Genomic DNA, 27,544 nt, shown 5'->3' with positions numbered 1-27,544 from the left:
CTGCCACCTCTGGCGCTGCGTTTCAGAGCAAGCCTCATTCTCCACTTCCTCACCTCCTAGTCCCTCTTCAATCCTTTTGAACAATGGTCCCTCCCAACTGTGTAACTAAAGACAGCCCTGTCAAGGTCAACATGGATTCCCAGGTGCTAAATCCTGCAGTAGTGTCTCTGTCCTCCTGTATCTTCAGAAGTACCTGACACAGCTGACCTCTCCTTTCCTCTCAAAACACTTTCTTCCCTTAGCTTCCTTGACTCCTAGTTTCCTTGTACCTTCTCATCCGGGTTTCAGCCTCTCGTCTCCTGGGAGAATTCATCCCGTCCCAGGCTTGCAGTACTATCTGCTGTCTGCTGAGTTCCACGTTTCTAGTGCCAGTCTTGACGTCTCCCTGGACCCCAGACTATGTACCAGGGCTGCCCACCTGACCAGTTCTAGTTATTGTTTTTTCCTTCCTGAGATTAACTGCATATTCCACTTGATAGATATTCCTCTTTTTTTTTTCATTTACCCTATGGAGGTGTGCTGGGTACATAGTTTTGCACTTGGCTGTTTTCATGTAACAAAATATAGGACATTTCCTCTGTCAGTAGGTATAGAGCTATCAGATCAAAAAATATTTGAATAGTATTTCATTTCCCCCTATAGTGTATGCAAAGCTATTTCTTAAAAAAAAAATAACTGAATAGCATATGTGTTATATTTAATCACTACTGTATTGATGAAAATTAAGGATGTTTTCAGTCTTGTATTTCTTTCTGTTGTAAACATCATTGCAATAAGTACAGTTAGACAAGCATCACTGAACACATTTTAAAAATTGTGTCTATAGGATATTCTTAGAAGTGGAATTTTGGAGTTCAAGTATGCTATTTAAAAAATTTTAAAAGCATTTATTGAATTTGTTACAATATTGCTTCTGTATTATGTTTTGTGTTTTTGGCTGCTGGCAAGGCATGTGGGATCGTAGCTCCCTGACCAGGGGTTGAACATGTAACCCCCGTGCTAGAAAGCAGAATCTTAACCCCTGGACCATCAGGAAAGCCCCTCATTTAAAATTTTGACAGATGTTGCCAAATCTCCTTCATAGGTGTGTCAGTTTACGCTACCATCAGGTGTAAGAGATGCTTGTTTCCCCATATTGTTATCAAAATAGAGCATTAGCAGACTTTATGATCTTTGCTAGTAGTATCTCATTATATTTTTATTTTGCATGTCTCTTATTATGAGTGAGAATGAGCATCTTTTCATACACTTAAGGGCCACTTGTGTTCCTTTTTCTGTGAACTGTCTTTTGCTTTTGCCCATTTTTCTGTTGGGTGGTTGTGTTTTTAAAATTATTGATTTCCTACTTGCTCTTTACATATTAAAGAAATATACCTTGTGTCTATAATGCAAATAACAAGGATTTCACCCTCCCCTCTAAGTGTGATACTTGTATTTTATCTTTGTTTATGGGGTTTTTGCCATGCAGAATTAAACTTTTTTTTTAATGTGGTCAAGTCGTGTCAATCTTGTCTTTTATGGCCTCTGGAAAGTGAAGTTGCTCAGTCATGTCCAACTCTTTGTGACCGCATGGACACCAGGCTCCTCCGTCCATGGGATTTTCTAGGCAAGAGAACTGGAGTGGGTTGCCATTGCCTTCTCCAGGGAACTTCCCAACCCAGGGATCGAACCCAGGTCTCCCACATTGTAGACAGACGCTTTCCATCTGAGCCACCAGGGGATTTGGTTATAATTAGACATGGCTTCCCCTTCTGAGAACTGGAAAAAGTTCTTCTCCCATGGTTTCTTCCAGCTAAAGTAGTGTTTTAATGTTATATATCAGATCGTATTACTCCCCTATTAAAATCTTAGAGAGACGTACCATTACTTTTATTCTGACACCCACTCTCCTGACATCGCCCTCAAAACCCCAGGTGGCCTAGCCCCGCCTCACCTGCCGTCACGTGTTTGCTGGGTCGCCGCTGCCCAGGCACACTGGCCTACTTTCCCTCTACAAGCAGCCGTGTTATTCTACCCTGCTGGCCTTTAAATGCTGCTCCTTCTGCCTGGACTGCTCTTAGTGGGCAGCTTCCTCCTCCTTATTCAGGTCTCAGCTTCTCACAGGGGTCTTCCCTGGTCAGCCCGTCTGAGGAGACCTCACCCACTTCCTCAGCACTCGCTCTTCAGAACATCCCTTGGGCTTATTTCCAGGAGAGCAGGGAGCTCCCTGGCTGTCGACGTCGGTTCCTATTTGTGAAGTAAAAGGTTGTGTGTGAGGACTGTCGGTTACTCGGTGGGGTAGGGTAGCTGTGTGTCAAGGGGGCAGCTTGGAGTACAGCTGTGTAGGTTTGGGGTGTGTGTGTGTGGCTGTGACTGTGTGGAGGTGACTGGTAGGGTTTTGTGAGGTTGTGTGCATGTGTGGCTGTATGTGTGGTGGGGTTATTCTGGCCTGGTGACCAGGTGGTTTGACTGCCCAGGTCCTATCACTCTGACCTTGCCGGATGCCCTTGCTGTTTCTGGAGTGAGCTGGAAGGGTCCCCATTCCAGAAGGAGGACCTCCAGGCCGTGCTGTCCACGCCAAGCTTCTGCTTCCTGCACAGGGGAGTGTGTGCGAGGCCATCTAGGCCATCCTCCTGCCTCAGGGCAGGGCTGTGTTGCACCCGGGCTTGGCAGCTGCCCCTGCCACCGCCGTTCCCCTGTGGGCTTGCACCTGCTCTCCGGGGGCGGCAGGCCAGAAGCCTTCCACTGTGGTCTTCCCGCTCAGGCTGGGCCCAGCTGCTGATGCCCCCTGAGTCTGCAGCTCTGCCGGGGCCCTGAGCGGGGGCTTCTCTCTCCTGCTGGGGTTTTCCTGTGTTTGTGGGCAGCCCTGAAGGGCCTCTCCACCCTTGAGCACAGAGATGGGGCAGACAGAACCCTCTGGAAAGCAGGTTGGCTGTGGGTAGAAAAGGGCTAGTCCCAGAGCTGGGCTCGAATGCCACTTTCCTTTCAGGACTGGACTTCTACTGCTTAACTTGATCCTCAAACAGAGGCAATCCGGGGCTTCTCTGAGTTGGGGAAGGGTGTCCTGGGATCCCGTACCTTCTCACCCACCCCAGGGCCTCTCACCACGACCTCTTTCTTCTCTAGTCATCACCCTTTTGTTCCTTACCCAGTCTCTCCCATGACAATAAGCATCCTGGTATTTCTACATCCTAACAAACAAAACTCCCTTGACCACATATCTTCTACCCTCAGCCTCATTTCTTTCCTTTTTTTTTTTTTTTAATAGCAAAACTTCTCAGATGGGTTGTCTTAATGCCTCATCACCTTTTATTATCTCTCTGGGACTCTAATCAGGCTTTTGCTCCACATTATTCCAGCCAATGTTTCCATAGCTCAACCCCACAGTCAAGTTTCAGCACGTATCTTTCCTTGTACTCCCAGGAGCGTTTGATGGCCGGAACATCAGTCTCCTGACTTCTCTCCTTCCTTTCTGGTCTTTCTTTCTAGGTCTCCTTTGCTGGTCCCACCCTTTCCCCACCCCCGATCTCCCTGACTTCTAAATATAGGCGTGCTTATTCCTAGGACTCCTTCTCTGTCCTTTCTCACTCCCTTGGGAATGTCATCCCTCTCAGGGTTCAAAATATCAAAATTAGGCTGACAGCTCCTAAATACTTATCTCCAGCCCAGACCATTTCCAGATCAACCTCTCCCCTTGGACATCTAGCAGGTATTACAAACACCTCCCAAATTCAGCTTCTTCTTAATAGAACTGCCAGGTTTAGAAACAAAGCAAAAGCAAAGCAAAAACAAAAACCCAAACGCAGGACACGCAGTTCAATTTGAATTTCAGATAGTCCATGAAACATACTTAAAGTAAAAAAAATTAGTTGTTTATCTGAAACTGAAACTTCACTGGGTGTCCTGTATTCTATTTGGCAACCTATTCCTTGGATTCCTCTCCAGCCTTCTCCACTCATGGGCTCTAGGAGTAAACAGCACTTTTACTCACCTACCTGTTCAGGCCTCAGATGGACTCACGGTGACTCATTTTTCTCAAACCGCACATTCAATGTTGGTGAATCTTTTTTTTTCTTTTCCCCTCTTCTTTCTTTCTTTTTTTTTTTTTGAGTTTGGAGCCAATAAAGGTTTATTGCAAGGGCTGAGCAAGGAGAACAGGTGGCTCACGCTCAAAAAGCCCGAACGGTTGATGTCCGTGAATTATTTTGCTGTTACTTTCAGATTATTTTCAGAATTGAGAGATTTCTCACTGACTCCATTAGTGTTATTCTGCCAGCGTTAAAGCCATGAATTATTTCTTTCCTGCATTATTGCAATAGTCTTACAGCCGGTCACCCTGTTTTATCCATTGCCCCATGTATCTACTGCTAACGCAGCTAGTAATTTTTGTTCAAAATGGTCCACTGTCTTCTTGATCACTCAGAGTGACAGCCAAAGGCTTCAGGGTGGCTTTTAGGACCCTATGTGTGCTGACCCTATTGAGGCCTCACTGGAACCTGCTGGCCTCATTCCCCACAACTCTTGGCTCTCCTCTGCCCCTCCTCATTGATTTCCTTGCTGTCCTGGGTGCACACTGAATCTTCCCCAGCCTCAGCACCTGTGAACTCACCCTTCCTTCTAGCTGACACACTTTTCCCACAAACCTCTGCCTGGCTTGCTCCCTTGCCTTCCCTGGCCTCCCCGTTCATCTTGCAACCCACGCCCTCAGCCCTGCTCCTTCCTCTCCTGCTATATTTTTCTCCTTAGCACTATAATCATGTAGCATATTTTGTATTTTGCTTATTCTTCTTGTTAGTTGTCTCCCCATCACTACAATCTACAGTCATTTTTGTCTTGTGTCCACTGGTGTATTCCCAGTGCCTGAAACAGGGTCTGGCACTTTGTAGAGCAAAGCGCAATAAGCCCCAGTCCTGGGCCAGCATGCAGCCACTGTTTAATGAGCCCCTTCTAGCTTACGGTCCCAACCTCTGGCCCTCCAGAAGTCTCTGACCATGCACCCTCCTCCAGGAAGCTTTTACTGACCGAGCCTTGTCTGTCTCCCTCTCTTCTTGCCACCAGGCCCAAACCCTTGGTCCTCATGGGTCAGGTGGGCCCTTTCTTGGGGGCCAGGTGAAGCCAGTTGGGGTGAGACATGTGGAATATGCCTGAAGTCAGCAGTCCCCTGCAGGGTGAGAGCTTTGGGAACCTTGATCCTGGGCCAAGGAGGTGACGGGCATTGGGCGCCAGGGACTAGAGCCTAGGATGGGTCTGGGTTGCAGGGCTGTGGTTCCTGAACTCACTGTTTTTGCAAACTGAGGAGGACATGAGCTAGGTGCCTAGATGGGTGGCTGGCCGTTAGCCAAGCTGGGAGTAGGAGAGGAGCAGGGCAGGTGGGGAGGGGACAGCAGCAGTGACCTTGTGCCTGGAATTTGCTGAATGGTATTTGTGATGGTATTCCGATGCATACCTTTTGATAGGGGCTGCTGGAGCGTTCTTACATGGCCGGTAGAAACCCTTTGTTATGGTGGAAGCCCGTAGAAGGCAGTTTCGCCCGCATCCCCTACTCTATCCATAAACCTCACTGAACTTGCAACACTTGGCCTGTTCTGGACCCTCAGGGCTGAGGTGTGCTCAGGACTGGTTAGTTCGACACAGCCAGGCTGTCCTCAACAGCCAAATGCCCTAGCGGGTGGTCTGAGTTCCCCGGGGGACACACGTGCATGGACCTCTGGAGGCAGCCGGATGCGTGGGCCTGGGCCTTGGGAAAGAGAACACTGGGAATGCTCCTGGCTTGCTTGTACAAATGCAAAAATGGTGCAGCCTCTGCCAAAAGCAGCGTGGTGGTCCTCAAATAGTTAAGCATAGAATTACCACTTGACCCAGCAAGTCCCTGCCCAGGTGTATACCTGAAAGATCTGGGAACAGAGACTCAGACAAATACCTGGCATGAACATTCACAATAGCATTGTTCACAATGGCCAAGTGTTTGGAAACAAGCTGCGTGTCCATCAAAGGAAGAACAGATGGACATAACGTGGTCCCCCGTACAATAGGATATTGTTGCTGCTTAGTCACCGAGTCATGTCCAGCTCTTTGTGACCTAGTGGACTGTAGCATGCCAGGTTCCTGTGTCCTCCACTATTTTCTGGAGTTTGCTCAGATTCGTGTCTATTGAGTTGGTGATGCTGTCTAACCATCTCATCCTCTGCTGCCCCCTTCTCCTTTTGCTTTCAATCTTTCCCAGCATCAGGGTCTTTTCCAATGAGCTGGCTCTTCACATCAGGTGGCCAAAGTACTTGAGCTTCAGCTTCAGCAACAGCCCTTCCAGTGAATACTCAGGGCTAATTTCCTTTAGGAGTTACTGGTTTGATCTGGCAGTCTAAGGGACTCTCAAGAGTTTTCTCCAGCACCACAGTTTGAAAGCGTCAATTCTTCGGCATTCAGCCTTCTCTGTAATCCAACTCTCACATCTGTACGTGACAGCCGTAAAATGGAATCAAGTTCTGAGACACGCTACAACGTGGATGAATCTTGAAAACGCTATGCTAAGTGAAATACACCAGACACAGAGGACAAATATCACATGATTTCATTTATACAAAATACAAGATTAATTCATAGAGACAATAAGTTGTCAGCAGTTACCAGGGCTGGGTGGAGGGGAGCATAGGGGTTATTGTCTGATGGGTAGAGACTTTTTGCAGAGGTGATGGAAAAGTTCTGGAAATAGAAGTGATGGTTGTATACTTTCAACACTATTGAATTTTACACTTAAAGCTGATTAAAGTGGCAATGTCATGTTATATGTATTTTCTCACAATAAAAAAATGAAGGTAAAAGAAAAGGGGGAAAGAAATATGGGTTTGGGAGTCAGTGCTGTCCAGATGGTCATGAAGCCCGTGGAAGAGGGCACACCACTGAGGATTGTGGGTGGACAGCCTGGGACAGAGCCCAGAGGACCTTGCCCATGAAGGGGGCAGGAGAAGGAGATTGAGGGGGAGTTATTGGAGCAGCAGAAAACTGGAAGAATGATGGTGTTCTAGAAGCCTGGATGTATTAGTCAGTGCCCCGGATTGCAAATGACAGAAACCCACCTAGAGTTAGTTTGGGCACAAAGGGGAATTAATTGGTTTGCAGAAATGTGGGAAGGGCAGGGGTACCTGAGGGCCCCACAAGCACCTGGCTAGAGTCAGGTCTGTTTTCTAGGACCTGGCTCCTGCCTGGATCACCCCTGGTCCTCTGGGACAGCTGCCAGCTTCCTCTCTCCTTGTATGGATGGGCTTCTGCAAAAGGCTTTTGCTCATGGCCAGCAGCAGCTCTGAGTGCACACCTCCCCAGGATTTGCTGCTACACACTTCCCTTAGGAAGGATTCAAGTAACCCAAGGAAGAGCCCTGAGTGGCCCCACCTAGAGCACATATCCACCTTGAGGTAAGCAGGCCAGGATGCATGACGGGCAGTTGCCTTTCAGTACAGTTCAGTTCAGTCGCTCAGTCGTGTCCGACTCTTTGCGACCCCATGAATCGCAGCACGCCAGGCCTCCCTGTTCATCACCATCTCCCGGAGTTCACTCAGACTCAAGTCCATCGAGTCCGTGATGCCATCCAGCCATCTCATCTTCGGTCGTCCCCTTCTCCTCCTGTCCCCAATCCCTCCCAGCATCAAAGTCTTTTCCAATGAGTCAACTCTTCTCATGAGGTGACCAAAGTACTGGAGTTTCAGCTTTAGCATCAGTCCTTCCAAAGAAATCCCAGGGTTGATCTCCTTCAGAATGGACTGGTTGGATCTCCTTGCAGTCCAAGGGACTCTCAAGAGTCTTCTCCAACACCATAGTTCAAAAGCATCAATTCTTTGGCGCTCAGCCTTCTTCACAATCCAACTCTCACATCCATACATGACCACAGGAAAAATCATAGCCTTGACTAGACGGACCTTAGTTGGCAAAGTAATGTCTCTGCTTTTAAATATACTATCTAGGTTGGTCATAACTTTTCTTCCAAGGAGTAAGCGTCTTTTAATTTCATGGCTGCAGTCACCATCTGCAGTGATTTTGGAGCCCCCAAAATAAAGTCTGCCACTGTTTCCCCATCTATTTCCCATGGAGTGATAGGACCAGATGCCATGATCTTCGTGTTCTGAATGTTGAGCTTTAAGCCAACTTTTTCATTCTCCTCTTTCACTTTCATCAAGAGGCTTTTTAGCTCCTTTTCACTTTCTGCCATAAGGGTGGTGTCATACCAATGTTCCCTTGGTATCTCTAATTTTCTTGAAATGATCTCTAGTCTTTCCCATTCTATTGTGTGCCTCTATTTCTTTGCATTGATCACTGAGGAAGGCTTTCTTATCTCTCCATGCTATTCTTTGGAACTCTGCATTCAAATGCATATATCTTTCCTTTTCTCCTTTGCCTTTCACTTCTCAACTATTTGTAAGGCCTCCTCAGACAACCATTTTGTCTTCCTGCATTTCTTTTTCTTGGGGGTGGTCTTGATCCCTGCCTCCTGTACAGTGTCATGAACCTCCATCCATAGTTCTTCAGGCACTCCATTAGATCTAATCCCTTGAATCTATTTGTCACTTTAGCACCCCAGATTAGAGGGAGAGGAGAATCTTGAGTGGACAGGATACATTGGGGAAGAGGCTCAAGAAGGAAGGGCTGCTTAATCTCTGAAATGACTCATGGTTTAAGACAAGGCCTGGGAGCACCCACTGGGCTTACTCACAAAGGAATCTTTGGTGTGCTTGGCAAGGAAAGGTGTGAGTGGGGTGCTGGGCCAGAGACTGGCTCATAACTGGTGGGAATCAGAGGGAGGTGAGCATGTAGAGACAGTATGTGCAGACCTCTGACTCAGGAGGAACAGTTGTGCAAGGCAGTAGAGAGATAAGGAGGAAGCTGCAGGAGACAGGGGTTCAAAGAAGGATTTTGTTTTTGGTTTTTGGATGGGAGAGAGATGAACATGCTTGGATGCTGAGAGAGCCAGGAAAGGAGCAGAGGTTGAAGAAATAGGAAAGAGGGAGGAGGTTGGGGGAGGTAGGGCATCTGAGCACAGCGTAGGGGGCAGATTCGAGTGTTGGCAGGAGCAGGCTCACCCCCTTTCTGTGCTGGGGGGAAGGAGAAGGGCCTGTATGGATACAGTAGGTCTGTAGGTCTGGTGACCGTGTATAGGAAAGCATTCTTCTCAGACAGCTTCTACTTTCCCTGAGAGGTTGGATGAAAACAAGATGGAACCGGCTAGAAGGTGCAAGCAGAGTGGAGAACGCTGAGAAAGCTAACCAGCATGAAGAGCAGCAAATAGAGTGGAGCAGGGAGGATAAGGAGAGTCACGTGGACTGAAGAACATGCATTTGCAGCAGCCCAGCACTGGCGGCCTGATTCTCACCAGCAGAGCCCAGCACAGCGTATGGAGGTGGGACGGCATGGTTGGATGGATCTGGGCTGGGGGTCGGCCAAGCAGGAGGGGCAGAGGGACAATAAGGGTACTGGTGGGATGGCAGTTCATTCCAGTTTTATCTCAGCAAGTATTTCTTACCATCTGACTATACACCAGGCATGGTACGGGGCCTAAGGACATGTCAGCAAACCAGGTAGATTGTGTTCCTGCCCTCGGAGAGGCTGGCCTCTAGTGGGGGTTCAGTTCAGTTCTGTTCAGTCACTTAATCGTGTCCGACTCTTTGTAATCCCATGGACTGCGGCATGCCAGGCCTCCCTGTCCATCACCAACTCCTGGAGTTTACCCAAACTCATGTCCATGGAGTTGGCGATGCCATCCAACCATCTCATCCTCTGTTGTCCCCTTTTTCTCCTGCCTTCAATTTTTCCCAGCATCAAGGTCTTTTCAAATGAGTCAGTCCTTTGTATCAGGTGGCCAAAGTATTGGAGTTTCAGCTTCAGCATCAGTCCTTCCAATGAACACTCAGGACTGATCTCATTTAGGAGGGACTGGTTGGATCTCCCTGCAGTCCAAGGGACTCTCAAGAGTCTTCTCCTATACCACAGTTCAAAAGCATCCATTCTTTGGCACTCCAACTCTCACATCCATACATGACTACTGGAAAAACCATAGCCTTGACTAGATCGACCTTTGTTGGCAAAGTAATGTCTCTGCTTAGCGGGGATGAGGGGTTGGGCAAACATCTATTTAGAAGCTCCCATGTGAGATGAGGGTAATGGGAGGGATTCTGTGTTGTCTAGGCTGGATACAGATGGACAGGAATGTAGGAGGGGCTGGCAGACAGAGAGAGGGTCACAGGGTCAGGTCTGGAGGTGCCTCTGAGGTCAACACGCATGGGCAGATGTGGCTGAGAGTGAAGGCTGAGGAAAGCGCGGTTAGAGAGTGGGGTGACTCATCCCTGCCCCGCCCTTCCTGTTAGAGTAGCTGACCTGTCCTTTTCCTGTTGAAGTTTGAGCCTCCAAGGCTCAAACTCCAAGGGCTCTCCCCATCCCCTCTGACTCTCTTGGGGATGCTGACTTTCTTTCCCCTCTACTGGATTCATCTCACCACTGCTAAATATTCCCAAGTCTCTCTCATTATGAAGGCCAAGCAAGTGGAGACAGCAAGAGAGGACAACTGGATGGAAAATGGGGGCTGAAATAATAATACTATAATATAATAATATATAATATAATATATAATGTATATAATATGCATATATGCTATGCTAAGTCACTTCAGTCGTGTCCGACTCTGTGCGACCCCATAGACGGCAGCCCACCAGGCTCAGCTGTCCCTGGGATTCTCCAGGCAAGAACACTGGAGTGGGTTGACATTTCCTTCTCCAATGCATGAAAGTGAAAAGTGAAAGGAAGTCACTCAGTTGTGTCCGACTTTTCACGACCCCATGGACTGCAGCCTACTGGGCTCCGCCGCCCATGGGATTTTCCAGGCAAGAGTACTGAAGTGGGGTGCCATTGCCTTAAATTGCTTGACTGCCCCCATTCTCTTGCAGTCAATATCCTCTCATTTTCTATTCTATTCTATTCCATTCTGTTTCAGCCCCCATTTTCCGTCCAGTTGTCCTCTCTTGCTGTCTCCACTTGCTTGGCCTTCAAACTGTCCCCTCAGTTCAATGGAACCTGGTTTCTGCAGCCCATTCTCTGTGGATGATACTCCTGCCACGGGCACCTATGACCATCTTTATTAATCTAATGAATACTTGGCAGTCTTTATTTGACCCATGACAGTGTTTGGCCCCAGTGGGCACCTTCTTCTTCTCTTAGAAACTCTTCCTAGAATCTTCTCTCTGCTTCTGACATTAACTTCCTCCTCTGTGACACTGTAGCCCCTGGGCTTTTATGATAACAGTTTACCCTACAGTCCCACTCCATTTGGTCTTCAAGCCTCCGTCCAAGGGCTTCTTATCTCTCCCCCAAATAGCTTCTGTATAGTATTAACCAGTCTCAGAGCTTAAGCAATCACCTACCATAGTGGCCCAGATAGAAGATAAAAACCAAATTAAAAGCAATCCCCTAAATTCCCAGTGAGGAAGCTTGCCAAAAAGTTTGGGGGCTAACTTGAATATGTAAACTTTTAGTGTGGTTGAAATAATAGTATCCTTTATTAACTTAGTTCACTGTACATTTTAAAAATCAGATGTCGTATAAGACATTGTAGCAAGACATTTTATTTTTTTTCTCCTCCTATTTTCTGAAGCAGTTTTATTTAAACTTTTAACATTTCTCTTTAAAACCCAGGTTAGTATCACTAAAGCTTTGTTATGAACCTTTTATAAAACATATAAACTTTATTTTTGCCCAAGTTATTTGTGTCATAGTGCTTTTTGAATCAGTGTATGACGCTGTAAACTCTGTTCTTTGCCATAAAAGCCTGATTGCATAATACTAGGCTGCATAAATGGAGAAGGCAATGGCACCCCACTCCTGTACTCTTGCCTGGAAAATCCCATGGATGGAGCCTGGTGGGCTGCAGTCCATGGGGTCGCTAAGAGCTGGACATGACTGAATGACTTCACTTTCACTTTTCACTTTCATGCATTGGAGAAGGAAATGGCAGCCCACTCCAGTGTTCTTGCCTGGAGAATCCCAGGGGCGGGGGAGCCTGGTGGGCCGCCGTCTATGGGGTCGCACAGAGTCGGACACGACTGAAGTGACTCAGCAGCAGCAGCAGCAGCGGGCTGCATAAATAAACTAAACATCTGGTAGGTGTGTATTTGTTGTCTCCACAACATAGCCACTTTCCTTATTGTTCTTGAAGTGACTTTTTATAAGAATGGCTTGCTTAAAAAGACGAATACTTGCAATTATAAGGTCATACCTCCAGAAATAATATTTGAATCTATTTGAAATGTCTTTGCCTCCATTATTTTCTGATTCTACCAAGTGACCCCCATACATATCCAAAACTTCATTGATTGAGGTTGTTTCAGGCTAACAAGTTTTCCCCAAAGAGCATTTTGTTCTAAATGTGCTGAGAGCGTGCCCTGTAATGCGGGAGGCTTTGTAAGGACTGGAATATGAGACCGATCTTTGCTACCTCAGAGATAATTTTGGAACAAAATCTTATCTCATATATTCTCTGGTAGCTCAGCTGGTAAAAAATCTGCCTGTAATGCAGGAGACCCCGGTTCGATTCCTGGGTCAGGAAGATCCCCTGGAGAAGAGATAGGCTACCCACTCTAGTATGCTTCGCTGGAGAATCCCCATGGACGGAGGAGCCTGGCGGGCTACAGTCCATGGGGCTGCAAAGAGTCGGACACGACTGAGCATCTAAGAGCATTCAGATGTTTTGCTGACAACTCCCAAATTGGTATCTCCTGGCCAGGGATTTTCCCCCTTATACCCAACAGCCTACTAGACGTCTTCACCTGGGTACCACGCACTCAGTGGGTTGAAGTGTTTTTGTGTGTTAAGCACCATCCTGGGTGCGGGTGGATAAAGGGGTGAACATGCCAGAGTCCGTGTTCTCAAGGAGTCCATCCTAGTGGGCTGACATGGAATAAACATGTGGGCAAATAGGGAAACGTCCTGTACTAGCAGCCGCCACGAAGCATGTGACGTGCGGTTGTGTGGTAGAGGGTGACTGTGTGGCCTGTGTGTTTCATGGGGGGAGGTATGGGTCAGAAAGGGCCTCCTGGAGGAGGGAGTGTTTGATCTGAGACGAGAATGCCAAGGAGACAGTCGGTGACGCTCTGGGGAAGAGGGTTGGCAGAAGTTGGTGCAAAAAGACCCCACTGTGGTCAGAAGGCTGGTGTATGTGGGGGTGGGGGGTTAGGGTTGGGGGGAGGGGGCTGGGGTGTGGGGGAGGGGTGGCATTCGGGAAGGGAAGGGCTTAGGGAGATGAGTTTGGAGAGGAAGCCAGCACCTAACCAGGTAGGGCCTTTCAGGCCATAGCAAAGATTTTATCATCATTTTTACAACCATGATGGGAAGTCACTGGGAGGGTTTCAAGGAAGGGAGTGACTTGGTTTGATTTACATGATAGAAAGATCTCTCAAGCTGCCATGTGGAGGAGAAAGCGGGGAGGAGCAAGGGTTGGGGCAGGGAGCCACTTCAGGCATCCAGTGTTCAATGAGGTGGCTCTCAGAGGTGGTAGGAAGGGAATGGACTTTGAACACATTTTGGATTATATCCAGCTTGACCCGCTAATAGTGGGGACGTGATTATCAGGAAAGAGACATCTAGGTCTTTGAATTGAGCAGTTGGGTGGACGGGAATGTCATCTTCCAAGACGGGGAAGACCAGGACAGAACATAAATCTATCCTCTTTTCGGGGGTTAGGAGTTCTGTTTTGGATGATCAACAGGAAGTTGGAAACGTGAGTCCAGCGCTCAGGGGAGTGGTTAGGTGTGAACTTGTAAATGTGAGAGTCATCAGTTTAGAGATGATTTTATGGATGTTTCTGGACAAGATCACAGAGTAGATAGAGGAGAAAAGAGGGTGGAGAACTGGGCCCTGGGGCATTTTGCGTTTAGAGATCAGCGAGAACAATTAGTGAAATCAAGAAAGACCCATCAGCGAGCTGGGAAGAAGTCAGGAGAGGGTGCTGCCTGGGAGTCAAGGGGAGATGGTGTTTAAGGAGGAAGCTCTCAATGGCCAAGTGTTGCTGAGGGAGTAAGATGAGGATGACCAATGGATTTGACAACAGTGTTGGCCACTTGGGATCTTGATAAGAGCAGTCCTGATAGCAGTAGCTAAAGTGATGAGGAAGTGGAGATGTCAAGTGTAGACAACTTTTAGAGGATTTTTTTTCGTAAGTGGGGTAGTAGCTGGAGAAGGATATTAAAAAAAAAGAGAGAGGGAAATGTTATAAGGTGTATTTACAGAGAAGGACTAGTGAGGCAATAGCTGCGGAACACAGCTGGGGGTAGGGGTGGGTGATAGGTGATGGAGGACAGTGCCCACGTGCAGCAGGGGCTACCAGGAGCACGATGCTTCATCCATGTTAAGGGGAGAAGGAGGACTTGGTAGATGGGGATAAGCCAGTGCTTGCCTACTGCTTCTATTGCCCATTGGCATAGGATGCCTGGCTCTCTGCTGAAATGGGGGATTAAGAGAATGGGGGCTTGAGGTTTGGGGAAAGAGAGGTATGATAAGGTCATCTTGGAGAATAGGGTTAAAGTTTTAGGAAAATGTAGAATTTCTTAGACATGTGGAGTGCCCACTTGAACTTTGTGGCCAGAAGGTACACCTGAAACCAGCCAGTCCAGTGATATTATTCTCCAGATATTCTGGAACAGGGGCCACCTGGAGAATTTAATTGGAGTTAGGAGGGAAGGTGGGGATGTGAAGGGGGTGATGGACATCGAGATAGCGGGGTTATTGACCAGTAGTTGGGGGCAGAAAGATTGCTAAAGGGGGACAAGAGAGAGGAGATAGTGCAGTTCTCATTACAAATGGGGTCTAGGCTATGAGCACACATGTGGTGAGGTTGGACAGGTGGAGAAAAAAAGATTGTTGGAAACGAGGAAGTCCAGAAAGTGAGAGGTCAAGGTTTTGGGTGTGAACAATAATAAGTGTCTTAGCAGCGAGCCAGGGTGTAATATGGTCGATGAATGAGAGGGGGTGTCCAGGCATCTTATTTGCATTTCAAACTCGACACATCTGAAGCAGAAGTTATCAGCATCCTCTGCACAACTACTCCTCCGCGCGGCAAGTGGCACCGCCACCCAGAACCAGAAACTTGGGTGTCACTTTGATTCTGCTCTCTTCTGATCCCCACACCCAACCAAGTCACCACATCGTTTCGATTCTGTCTCATAAGCATTTCTTTGATCCAGCTGTTTCTTTCCATCACCCCTGTGCACACCCTGGTTGAGGCCATTGCTCTCTCTCACTTGGACTATTGTATCAGGCTTCAAACAGAGAGCCCTGCCCTGGCCCCTCCACACTGTGACCAGACTCTGTAAATTAGATCACATGGCTTCTGTGCAAAGTCTCCCTGGTAACTTTTCATTGTTTTTAGGATAAAGTCTGAAATCATTAACAAAGACTGCTAGAGAAAGCGCTGCACATCCAGCTTCTGTCTACTTCAGCCTGACACCTACTATGAGCCCGCTCGCCTGCCTCCAGCCCACCTGGGTTCCTTCCAATCCTTGGCATCAGGTTTGATCTCTGTGCTAGGCTTTTCATATACTCTCCCCTCTGCCTGGAATCCCTTCCTCTCTGTTGGGCAAAATCTTCCTCTTTCTCTAGGTGTCAGTTTAAGAGGTCCCAGGGAAGCTTTTCCTGGGTGCCTGAATGTTGATTCCCCTCCCTCTTCCCCAGCCACCGCTGGCCCCGCCCCATACCCCCAGCTTCCCCAGCAAGTCACGAGTTCATTAGCCATCCTCTTCACAGCATGTAAGCTCCATGAGGTCAGGAACTGTTGCTTGATTCTTCCCAGACAAATCCTGTGCACCTGACTGAAGTGAACAGTAAATAGTTACCAACCTGAACTGAATGGAAGATTCTAGAGGTGGAGCAGTTCTGGGGGAAGACAGGTCCGGGTTGCGGTCCTGCGAGCGCCTGGCTAAATGCAGTGGAGGAGGAGGTCCCGGGCCACGAGGCTGGCATGGAATGAAGAGGGCAGAGTGACACATGAGTGGTCCCTGCGGCCGTGGGCCGTGAGAGAATACCAGAAGGCCACAGTCACGCGCTCCAGTCTTTAGTGAATGAGCAGTAGGTGCAGCTGTGGGGGTAGGCGGAGGGTGGAGGAGAAAGATGGCAGGACCAAAGCGAGGGAAGAGTTTTCAGGAAGATGGCACTGGAAGGACAGAGAATGATGGCTTCTGGCTGGTCAGGTGGTGTTTCGTCTCCACTGGGCTCAGTGGCTTGGGACTTAAAGACCTCTGGGAAGAGTGCCCATGAGAAGGCCTGGTGTGGGGTTAGTCAAGGTTCTACGATGCTCTTGCCCAATGTTGGACCTGGAAGCCCCCGGAGTGAGGAGCCTGGAGTCTCGGAGGGAGTTGTCCATGGTGGGTCTGCAGGTCAACATGCGGGAGCTGCCTTGGGCTAAGCAGCGTGGGGCCGTCTGGTTCTGAACTGGTTGAGACGGCCGCCCTGTTCTCTGGGGTTGGGTGGTCACGGCTGTGGTCTGGCTTGGTGGTGGGGGCCATCTTGTTTCCTGGGGTCGGGTGGCCCGCCCACACTCTCATTCCTGGGGGACGTCCACTCGTGGCTTATAGCTGCTCCCAGAGAACTGACCTTGACTGAGTGGGACCCATCAACCCTTCCCACCAGCCCTCCTGCTTGGGGAAGCCTGAAACCAATGACTGACAGCTATGGGAGTTCCAAAATCTGCTGCTCTTTACTCTGGGGGGACAATTCTGTGATGGGGTTTATGATCCAAAGGCCCACTCATGCCATGGGGCTCAGGCCAAGGCTGAGTTTCCCAGAACACGAGCCCTGCGCAGCTCCGCCCTCTCCCTATCCTGCTTCCTTTGTTCTTCTTACCCGCACACAGACTCCTGCCACTGGCCCTGCTTCCAGGGACCTTGACCTAAGACAGGGCTAACTCTCTGACCTTGTCCCATAATCAGGGGTTGGGTGTGGAGGCTCTCCAAGGGTCATGGGGGACCTAGCCCCCCACAGATTCAGCTCATCCCTTTGGACTTGGAAGTTCCCCTCTCCTCTCCAGGCCAAAGTTTCCTCACCTATAAAAACCTTTAGGCTGGGGGAAGGGATAGAGGTGGGCTGAACTGGGAGTTGGCAAGTATACACTGCTGCTGCTGCTGCTGCTGCTACTAAGTCACTTCAGTCGTGTCTGACTCTGTGCGACCCCATAGATGGCAGCCCACCAGGCTCCCCCACCCCTGGGATTCTCTAGGCAAGAGCACTGGAATGGGTTGCCATTTCCTTCTCCAGTGCTTGAAAGTGAAAACTGAAAGGGAAGTCACTCAGTCGTGTCCGACTCTTAGCGACCCCATGGACTGCAGCCCACCAGGCTCCTCCATCCATGGGATTTTCCAGGCAAGAGTACTGGAGTGGGGTGCCATTGCCGTCTCCAAAATATACACTACTATCTAATGAGAATCTACTATATATCACAGGAAACTCTACTTACTGCTGTGGTGACCTAAATGGGAAGGAAATCCAAAAAGAGGGGATGTATTAATATGTATACATATAACTGATTTACTTTGCTCTACAGCAGAAACTAACACAGCATTGTAAAGCAACTATACTCCAATAAAAATTAATTAAAGAAAAAGAATATGGAACCAGTCTTCCATGGATATCAAGGGATGGCTGTATAAACTGCACCCCTAAGGATGTCTTGAATTCATTTAATTATGGTATCCTTATTATTTCTTTGTCCTAAATGTTCCTAGACTGCTTTTAAAATATGTTCTCAAAAAGAGTTACGCTTAAAACCAACAACAAAAACTTTCAGTTCAGTCCAGTCGCTCAACTGTTTTTGACTTTTTGCGACCCCATGGACTGCAGCACGCCAGGCTTCCCTGTCCATCACCAACTCCCGAAGCTTGCTCACACTCATGTCCATGGAGTCGGTGATGCCATCCAACAATCTCATCCTCTGTCATCCCCTTCTCCTGCCTTCAATCTTTCCCAGGATCAGGGTCTTTTCCAATGAGTCAGTTCTTCACATCAGGTGGCCAAAATATATATTGTAGGCTGGATTAATTAAAGCAACAACAACAAAACACACAAACAAGGAAACACTTTGCTGAACTCCCTGGGCTAGGTGTGGTGGAGGGTTCAGATTCAGATAAATGAGACACGGTCCCTTTTGTCAAGCAGCTCATAGACCATATTTACTCATTTAAAAACATTTATTGAAGGCAGCTGGGGAGCTGGACGACTCAGTGTCCTATGTGTAAAGGGCTCACAGACTGATGGGGAGAACAGACCCCTCCAATTTGGGGAGAGTGGCTGAGGTGCAGGTGAGGCTGGCACATGGAGGAGGTTAAGGCTGTCTCTGGGGTTTGAGGAAGCGTCCCAGAGGAGGGAGGAACGGCATTCCAGGCAGAGGGAACAGCATGTCTGAAGGCTGGAGGCATGACCCAGTGTGATGTGTCTGGTTGAGGATCCTCAAGCCCTTTGGTGTGTTACTGGTGGTACCAGGAGAAAGGTGGCTTCCCTGGTGGTTCAGACGGTGAAGAATCTGCCTGCTATGCTGGAGACCTGGGTCTGATCCCTGTGTCAGGAAGATCCCCTGAAGAAGGGAATCGCTACTCACTCCAGTATTCTTGCCTGGAGAATTCCATGGACAGAGGAGCCTGGCAGGCTACAGTTCATGGGATCACAAAGAGTTGGACACAACTGAGTGACGACCACTTTCACTTTTCAGGAGAGAGGAGGGGGTGTTGTGAGGCTGGGGAGGTCAACAGGGCCTGGTGGAGGGCAATGGGGATGGTGGTCGTAGTGGAGGGACTTTCAAAGCCAGAGGAGTGATGTTGTTAGATTCGTACACAACCACTCTGTCCTTATAGAGGAGGGCAGGGGGAGAGGCCCAGTGGGAGGGGTAGGCTATGGAGTGGGAGAGGAGAGGCAGGCTCGGGAAACTTTCAGGGGCTGAAATCAGTGGGATTTGGTGCCACACTGAGATGTGGGCCATGAGGGGCTGGGAGGTGGGGAGAGGGAGGATGCAAGACCCATTCCTGGCTTGGACAACTGGGTAGGTGGCAGTGTTGTTCATGGTGGGGTGTTGGGGGTGGGTGGGCGGTGATGCTTGAGGAGAGCATCTTTTTTGGGGAAAGATGACATGGTCAGCTTAGGGGTTGCTGAATGGGAGGTGCCTGGGGGTCTCCCAGAGGGTTGTCCCATGAGTCAGACTGGTGTGGGTGCTGGGACTCAAGCTAGTCCAGCTCGTTTCAGGAGCTGTTGAGGTCTGAGTGGTGTGTGTAGGGTGGAAGGATTGTGTATTCAGTAAAGAGAAATCCCTCAGCCTTAAGGATCCATGAAGAACCTGTCAGCTTGGAGGCACTCCATGGGTCCTGGCCCATGGGGATGGGCCTCTTAAACACGCAGGCAGACGCCCCATCCCGGACTCTCTCTCAGTGCTGTCCCACCCACACCAGGCCTTCCCCCTCATCCTTTGAAGGACTCACCCCTGGGTACCTGTGCTGGGCAGGGTTAGGGAGGCCTGGATGGGGGAGCCATGGGCACTTGGCTGAGGGGCACCAACTCATACTGGCACAGGGTCTCCTAGGATCTCTCTTCCTGCTTTGACCAGCTGGTTGCAGAGTCCAGAGACCACTGGATCAACCTCTGGGCTTCCCACCACCTTGTGGGGGCAGGCTCTGTGGGGCGTGTGTTGGGAGTGTGTGTGTGTGTGTGTGTGATGGGTAAACCTGGATCTGAGGTTCGAGGACTCAGATGCCCACTGAGTGGTCTTGGCCGCCTCTCCAAGGTCCATTGTGACCCCCCCTCCCCCACTTTCCTTCCCATCCCTCTCTGTCCCCGATCTGCAAAGTACTGAGAAAATCATATTTATTAAGGACTTGACATACCCCATCGCCATATACAAAAATCCCCATCAGCTATCAGCCTGCCTTCCCCGGGGCTCAGGACCCAGAAACCAAACTGCTTCCTAGCATTGGTCCCTGGGTGGGCATCTGGAGCTCCACACCTGCCTTCCCCACCTGCCCTGTGGTGGCTTTCTGGAGCAGGCTTTCTGGAGCAGGCAGAGACTCTGGTGGTCTCAGCTGCCCACCTCACCAGTTATGGAAACCCACCTGCATCAACCGTGGTCATTTCAGCCTTCATTAGGACAGAGTTCCCACCTTGGGGGTGCTCCCCCGGGGAGAGGGCATATGGTGGACATGCCTCCGGCAGGTGAGCCCGGCGCCGAGACCCCCGGGGCCTGGGGCCAAGGACCTCCAGGCACCTCTTGCCCACCAGGTAGGAGACCTCACTGAGGTTGAGGAGGATGCAGAGGACGGCCGTGGCCACCATGAAGTAGGTGAAGATCTTCTTCTCAGTGGGCCGGGAGATGTAGCAATCCACGGTGTTGGGGCAGGGCGACTCGGAGCAGGCCACCACCCGGGGCATGTTGTAGTCCTTGTAGAGGCGATGGAAGACGTAGAGGAAGCCCACGTCGATGGCCACCTTGAAGAGGAGGCTCAGCAGGTAGGTCCACCAGAGCCCGCCCCGCTTCTTGTCCGGGTTGTCGTACAGGGACGGGGCGTGGGGCCCGTGCTTCCGGCGGTGCTTCTGCTCCCGCTCCCGGCGGTAGGCCACGTGCATGACCACGAAGAGCGAGGGGCACGTGACCAGGATGAGCTGCAGGGCCCAGAGGCGCACGTGGGACACGGGGAAGAACTGGTCATAGCAGACATTGGGGCAGCCCGGCTGCTTGGTGTTGCAGACGAAGTCCTTCTGCTCATCGTCCCACACCTCCTCGGCCGCCACCACGTAGACCAGCACGCGGAAGATGAAGACCACGGACAGCCAGATGCGGCCCAGCGCCGTGGAGTACTTGTTGACCCCGCTCAGCACATCCCGCAGGAACGCCCAATTCATGCTGACCCTGGCCTCGCTTCCCTGAGTGGACGATCTTGGCCCCTGGCTTCACAGGGCTGGAAGAACCTGGAAATGGGTACCTTCATTAAGGGTGTGATGGGCACATGATTTCACAACCATCGTGTTATCATGTCCACACTGGCCATGACTTGGTGGGGTAGGGATTGCCATCGTCCTAGATTCAGAGGGAGGGAGCGGAAGCCCAGAGAGGCACCCGCCCAAGGCGCATGGCTGGAAGTGGCAGAGCTGGTCTTGAGCTCCCATCTTCCAGTTCCAAAATCAGGACATATTTTATTCTATAAAGTAATAGGTACACGTGAAGGGTAATTATCCTGTAATGATGTGCCTACCAAGCTCGCTGACTCCAACCTTCGGCTCTACGTGTCACACAGCTTCTAAAGAAACACTAAAAAATGTGGACTGGATGACCCACTGTTTGGTCAGCTGCCAGGCTGGACCGGGCAGGAGGGGAGGGATGTGTATCTGTATTTTTTTTTTTTGCCACACCATATAGCATGAAGAACTTCTCTAGTCAGGGATTGAGCCCACGCCCCCTGCAGTGGAAGCCTGGAATCTTAACCTCTGGACCACCAGGGAAGTCTGAGGGACATGTATCTTTATTCTTCAACTTTCTCCAACTGAGCACCGGCCTGAGCCAGGCCCTGTGCAGACCTCAGATAATATCTACCCTCATCTTTCTGGCTCCAGGACATTCCCCCACCTGACATTCCCTTCCAAAGCAAACAGGCTCTTTGGAATCATGGTGGCTTGGTATCATCCTGCCAACTCCTGTTTCGGTGCTGGCCCTGAGGGCTGACTGTCCTCACCCCACTGGGTTCTCTGGAATTCTAACCATTCCAGCCTTTGGGAGGGACTGGGGAAGGGACAGGGGCAAGATTCTGGCATGATCCTCCCCCCACCGTCTACCTTTGCTTTCAGAGACATCTTCCTTCTCCGTCGGCTTGCTGGCTGTTTGCTGCCCACGTGGGCCATTGTGTCATTCAGGCCATGTCCTGCGTGCTCCATCCTCCACACCCCTTAGCTGGAGTGCCATCTTGTCCTACTCTGCCTCTGGCTCCTCCCCTGCCCTGACTCAGGAATCAACCATCTTCAGACTTGGTGCCTTTGGGACATTTTCTGAGCACCCTCCTCTATCTGTCCTGGCAGAGTGCCTCATGGGTACCTAAATGGTCTATTTACCTGTTTTCCATGCCAGCTTCTGGAGGGCAGCCTCTATATCTCATTCATCTCTGATTCCCTAGGACTCAGGACTGAGCCTGGACCAGTGAGCACACAGTAGGCATTTGTGCGTCCTATGTGTGCTCAACCCAACTGAAACCCCACTACTTCCTCATCCCGCCTCTTACTTTATCTCATCCCTAGTCTCCTGTCTTCCCTCTGGCCTGGCAGGACAGTCCTTCCCCTTCCTTCGGGCTTCCCTGGAGTTTCTCCAGAGATCCTGTCTGCCCCTACATCTCCCAAAGCCCAGCCCACAGCCCTCGGTCCCCTGGGATCCTCAGCCCACCTGGTCTCTGCCTCCCAGCTCAGTCTCCTGCCCGATTTGGTCCTCACCTTGCTTGGTTCTAGCAGCCACTCTCCTGTCCCTGGGCTGGCGTGTCTGCCCGTCTGCCTGGGGACCTCCTGGAGGCAGCTTTTGTTCCTCACTCCCTTGCTGGGTGGGGCTTTCTGAACTAGTGAGCCAAACGGGAGTGACCGGGTGGGCAGGCAGGCAGGCAGGCAGGTGGGCGGACTTCCCGGGCACATGTTCAGGGCAAACACCTGTGGCTCTTTTCCGCTGGCCCACGCCTTCTCTGTAGCTCAGTGGGCATGGCTGGGTCTGGCTCGCCATGCTGACAGGTATATGGGTGAAACTGCCTGAGCAGACTCTGGAGCCTGGTGTGTTCATGGTCGGGCCCAGGTTAGCACCAAATGGCATTTTTCCTGCCCCTGCCTCCCACGCCGTTGCCTAAATGTCACTGTCCTCTTGTCCCTAGGCCTCTCTCCTACCCATTTCTCTGGAAGCCTGGTGGTGAGACCCTCAGCAGCTCACATCTATGGAAAGGGGCAACCTTGATTCAGCCCAGGATTGCACTGGCCCTCCTCCTGCTCCCTGCTTCTGGCAGGACGTATCTGAGTGGTGGTGAGACGTAGGGGTGGGAGGGCCTACCCATCCACCCACCCTCTGTTCCTCTTGATGAGGCACCGCTGTCCAGGTGGAGACAAGGAATGCAGATTGCAGCATGAAATTCTCCAGCGGGCATGGGGCCAGGCATGGCCTCCCGGTCTCCATGGGCCTGGGCTTCTGGGGAAGTAAGAGCCTGACCCGGTGGGGGCTGCAGAGGGGTCTTGGGCCTGGGATAGGGAAGGTTAATGTGCAGCCAGGGAGGGGCTCCTCTGTCTCATTTCCCACAAGCATTTATAGAGCAGTTCCTAATACCAGTGATTAACGTTTATGTGGCCTTTTACAGCCGGCTAACCTCATCTGAAGCCGTGAGCTCATCCCACCTTGCAGCCATCCCACCAGCTTGATATTATTAACCCACTTTGCAGAGGAGCTGCAGTTGCTCTCCCAGAGTCCCAGTGGAACTTGGGTTCAACGTCAAGTGTTATGACTAGAAGTCCATGAACTTTCCCCTGAGACACACAACTGCTTATTCACTAAGCTTCATTCTCTTTGCAGACAACCCATGGGCCTAAAACTGCAACTGGGGATAAAGGCTAGACTTGACCCAGAGCAAAGAGCATGACCCCCCAGGAGTGCTGGGGGTCCTCTTGCTGCTGTTGCTAAGTCATGTCAGTCCTTACCTGGCTAGATCAAGTGCAGCCCTGTGCAGGAGCGAAAAGTTGATGAAAGGAGTCAATAAAGCTCGCCAAGGTTGAAAGAGCAAAGGTCACCTTGAATCAGCGAATGAATTGAATTTTATTAAGCCCTGACCATGGACCCCACACTTTGGAGGCATGTGCACGAATATTCTCTTATTAAACCCCTCCTCACAGCGCCAGCCTTGTTCAGCAGGGCTTATCATCTCCATTGTATACAAAAGGAAACCGAGGTTCAGCTCCGGGTGGGAACTTGCGCAAAGTCACACAGCTGGTGCAGGTGGCAGGAACTTGGGGAGAAAGGATTTGAACCCAGGCCACCTGACTCTCCCTCTTGGCTGCCCCTACTCTCAGCTCAGCACTCCCGCCCCCAAGGCTGCACCCTGGCTCCCAGGTCCTTCCAACCCAGGCCTGATCAGGCAGCCCTTCACAGCATGGTTTTCTTCACATGGTCTTGAGGGTGGTCTGGTAAGAGTGGAGGGGGAACATCTGAGCCCAGAAAGATGAGGTCGCCTGAGAGGAGATCACCCTGTTTGGAAGAAGAGGTGACCCAGTCCAGGCGGTGGTCCAGGCTCTCAGACCAGGCTTTCCTGGCCTCCAGGCACTCCCGGCATCTCTTGCTCACCAGGTAGGCCAGCTCCACCAGGTTGAGGACGATGCAGATGAGGGCTGTGATCACCATGAAGAGAGTGAAGATGTTCTTTTCCTCGGGCTTGGAGATGAAGCACTCCACCACGTTGGGACACGGGGCCGCGTGGCACTTGACCACACGGGGGAGGGTGTATCTGGGGTAGATGGAGTGGAACACGTAGAGGAATGTGGCATCCACGCCGGCCTTGAACACCAGGCTGCAGAGGTATGTCCACCAGAGCCCTCCCCGCTTCTTGCCGGGGTCCAGGTAGAGGCGCCCGCTGTCCTTCCCGACGGCCTCTTGGTGCTTCTTCTCCCGGGCCTGGCGGTAGGCCACGTGCATGACCACGAGCAGCGAGGGGCACGTGACCAGGATGAGCTGCAGGGCCCAGAGGCGCACGTGGGACACGGGGAAGAACTCGTCGAAGCACACGTTGGAGCAGCCCGGCTGGCGAGTGTCACAGTCGAAGTCGCTGTGGTCGTTGCTCCACACTCGCTCGGCCGTCACCAGGTACACCAGCACGCGGAAGATGAAGACCAGGGACAGCCAGATGCGCCCGAAGGCTGTGGAGTACTTATTGGCCCCGCTCAGGAGCCCCTCGAAGATCCCCCAGTTCATGGTGGCCCCCGGTGTCGGCAGCTACTGTGGAGAGAGGATGATGGTCATTTCCCACATTTAGAGAGCACTCCCTCTCCCTGCTTTATAGAACCGGGTCATCAGCTTTGATCCTCATGGCCATGGCAGAGCTGGGCTCTATCCTGGTCCCCTTTACAGACAGGGGTTCAGAGGGGTTATGCAGGGTCACACCTGATCAGTTGCAGAGGTGGGCCTGGAGCACAGGTACTTCAGCCCAGAACCAACTGTCCCCCATAAAAGTGAGCGAAGCCACCTGCTCCTTCCAGGGCTTAAGGGGGTGGCTAATGCCACCTTCCCTGTCTGTCCTAACCCTGGCCCTTCCCCCTCCTCAGTGGTCCAGATTTTGGAATGCCTTTTTTTTCCCTTTTTGAGCATGGCTCTCTCCCCACTTAGGCAGCCTCTTCCCAAGGGGAACCTGTTCTGTGCCTTTTACTCAGCTTGGGAGATGGGGCTAAAGAGATGGTTGGAACCTTGTCCCCAGACTCCCATCTGGTCTAATGTTAGAAATATGCAGACAGTTGTCCTGCTCATGTGTGACTCACTTGAAGCAAGGCCAATGGCAAACCAGCTGGAACTAGAAGAAGGGAACATTGATTCTGTTTGTATGTTAGGCTTCAAAGAGGAGCCTCGTGTTCTTGTGCTTCCCAAACTGGCATTCCATGGAACCCTGCCCAATGGCCTGGCAACAGAAGCAAAGAGAAGGATTCCATGTTTAAGAAAGGTAGGCAAGCACTGCGTTCAGTGCAAAGTTAAACAGGTCCCTTTGCTTGACCCTGTGATTACATTCACATTATGAATAAGGGGTCAGAATAGGTAGCACTGCACCAACTCTTCTGATCACAGAACCTTTTCTTTTTGTCGTCTTGTGGGACAGCCTTGTTAAGACACCAAAATGAGAAATGCCACTCTGGGCAGTTCTACTGGTGAGTTTGTGAGCACACAGGAATCCGATTTACCTCCAGTTAGGCAACGTGACTATGGTTCAGAGTGAGGAGTGCCTGTGTGTGCTCTTGGAAACTCTCTGTCTGGTTCCTGGGGGGTCCACTGATGCATGCAACATGGTCTCACCACCCTGGGCTCCCCAGAACCTCAGGGAGCCTGTCTGCACAGCCTCCTGCTTTAAGGGGTTCCTGCTGCCATTTCCAAGTCTGCTCCAGATCGGAGGTCACCATGCTGTTCTCCCCTCCATGTGCCGCCCCCCCCCCCATATTATCTGAGCAGTTGGCATGAATCAATACAGCAACTGTACAAAAGGGTACAGGTTTTATTCCCTGTTTACAGATGTGGAAGGTGGTTAGCACAAAGAGGTTAGTTCATTTGCCCACAGTGACACAGATGGTAAGCAGCAGAGCTGGGATTTGAACCCAGGCAGGCTAGCTTCATGGCCCACACTCTGGGTCTGGGCTGCTTTCCTCAGGTTTTGGGAAGCTGCCTGATGTGCACACTCCCTGCCCCAGCCCCACAGATCCCCAGGGAGGGAGGCTGGAGTGACTCTGCCCCCTACCCTGTCTCTCTGCTGTCCTGTCTATATCACCTACAACTTGAATGTGGGGCCCCTGCCCTGAATCTCCCGCTGGTCTCTGCTCAGTCCTGCCTGAAGTGGGCGGAACCCCTGGCAGCTTCTCAGGGAGCATCTGAGGAGGCTCCAGCCCAGGGCTCCCTGCCCAGCCCAACCCAGAGCGGGGGCGGGGTTTCGCAGGCCCAGGCAGGGATGCCCCACCTGCTCAGCTCCTGGCCCCTCTGTGAGCCCCTCTCCCACTTAGTCCTCGGCTCCTACCTCTGCTCACAGCTGAGGAGAAAGGGGGAGCACCCAGAGCAGGGGCGGGTGGGGCCCTTCCCTTCTCCACCATCAGGATGGCCATGTGCCCCGGCCACTCCCCTGACTCGCAGTCAGCGAAGTCTTCCCGCAGCTGGCTGTGCCAGGTGTGCCGAGGGCACCTCTGGGCACAGATGGCCTTTGGCCTTACCTGAGCGGCTACTTCTCAGGGCTCTCTGGGCACCGGGTCCTGGCTGCCAGCACTCCAACTTGGTGGGCAGCCGGCACTCATGTCAGAACCAGGGAGGGTGTTTGGGAAAACCTAGGACAGCCTGCAGATTTCGGCAGGCAGCCTGGGTGTGCCGCGGGCCAGGGGGAGGAGCAGCTGTGCCGGGAACTGCCATTGGCTGGGCCCCAGCCTCCCAGGACTGCCTCTCATGAGGCCCAGGAGACTTATGGTTGCCCTCTTTTCAGGGCGCTGAGCCTAAAAATCCTGGTATCCTTTTGGGGACAACCACAGGTTCACTCTGACCCTTGACTTGTCTTCCCATCCCTGGCCTTGTGTGGGAGGAGCCAAGGCCTGTCCTCTCCAGAAATTTCTTCTGATTCTTCCTGGGACTCTATGGGCTGCTCCAGACTCTCCTCCCTCTCCAGTTACTCCTCAGGGCCTTTCGTTCTTACGGCTTCAGTGACCTGTGGAACTGAGTCCCAAATTCTGTCTCCAGCCCACATGCTTTTGCCTATCAATAGCCCCAACCTGGATGCCTTTCCGTCACCTTTCTCCTTGCCTGGCCTTCTTCCCAGAAGCTTTCCCTGATTGTGCA

The 27,544-nt window shown here is 51.1% G+C and overlaps 2 protein-coding genes and 1 long non-coding RNA gene across 4 annotated transcripts; 1 reads left to right on the top strand and 2 right to left on the bottom strand.

Moving 5' to 3' along the window:
* The first annotated feature begins 15,430 nt into the window (after nucleotides 1-15,430).
* On the top strand, nucleotides 15,431-23,886 carry LOC138437744 (uncharacterized). Its single transcript, XR_011256130.1, has 3 exons — nucleotides 15,431-15,516; nucleotides 22,872-23,017; nucleotides 23,558-23,886. It is a non-coding gene; the product is annotated as an uncharacterized lncRNA (long non-coding RNA).
* GJB4 (gap junction protein beta 4) lies at nucleotides 19,860-20,877 on the bottom strand. The gene has a single exon (XM_069585586.1). The coding sequence runs from the start codon at nucleotides 20,875-20,877 to the stop codon at nucleotides 20,077-20,079; it is 801 nt and encodes a 266-aa protein (XP_069441687.1). The 3' UTR covers nucleotides 19,860-20,076.
* On the bottom strand, nucleotides 23,774-27,081 carry GJB5 (gap junction protein beta 5). Of its 2 annotated transcripts, none has more exons than XM_069585572.1 (2): nucleotides 26,932-27,081; nucleotides 23,774-24,967 (listed from the first exon to the last, which is right to left on the bottom strand). In XM_069585572.1, the coding sequence occupies exon 2, from the start codon at nucleotides 24,944-24,946 to the stop codon at nucleotides 24,125-24,127; it is 822 nt and encodes a 273-aa protein (XP_069441673.1). In that variant the 5' UTR covers nucleotides 24,947-24,967; nucleotides 26,932-27,081; the 3' UTR covers nucleotides 23,774-24,124. The 2 variants fall into 2 exon arrangements, with proteins under 2 accessions (XP_069441673.1, XP_069441662.1); XM_069585561.1 differs by having other exon boundaries at nucleotides 23,774-24,970; nucleotides 26,932-27,075.
* Nucleotides 27,082-27,544: the final 463 nt, after the last annotated feature.

This window comes from Ovis canadensis, chromosome 1, assembly GCF_042477335.2.
Source record: "Ovis canadensis isolate MfBH-ARS-UI-01 breed Bighorn chromosome 1, ARS-UI_OviCan_v2, whole genome shotgun sequence".
NCBI lineage: Eukaryota > Metazoa > Chordata > Mammalia > Artiodactyla > Bovidae > Ovis > Ovis canadensis.
The sequence above is the reverse complement of the archived record's forward strand: the minus strand, read 5'-3'. Positions and strand labels throughout refer to the sequence as shown.

Coding starts and splice junctions, on each gene's coding strand:
- GJB4 (XM_069585586.1), bottom strand. CDS start 20,877: ATGAATTGGGCGTTCCTGCGGGATGTGCTGAGCGGGGTCAACAAGTAC.
- GJB5 (XM_069585572.1), bottom strand. CDS start 24,946: ATGAACTGGGGGATCTTCGAGGGGCTCCTGAGCGGGGCCAATAAGTAC.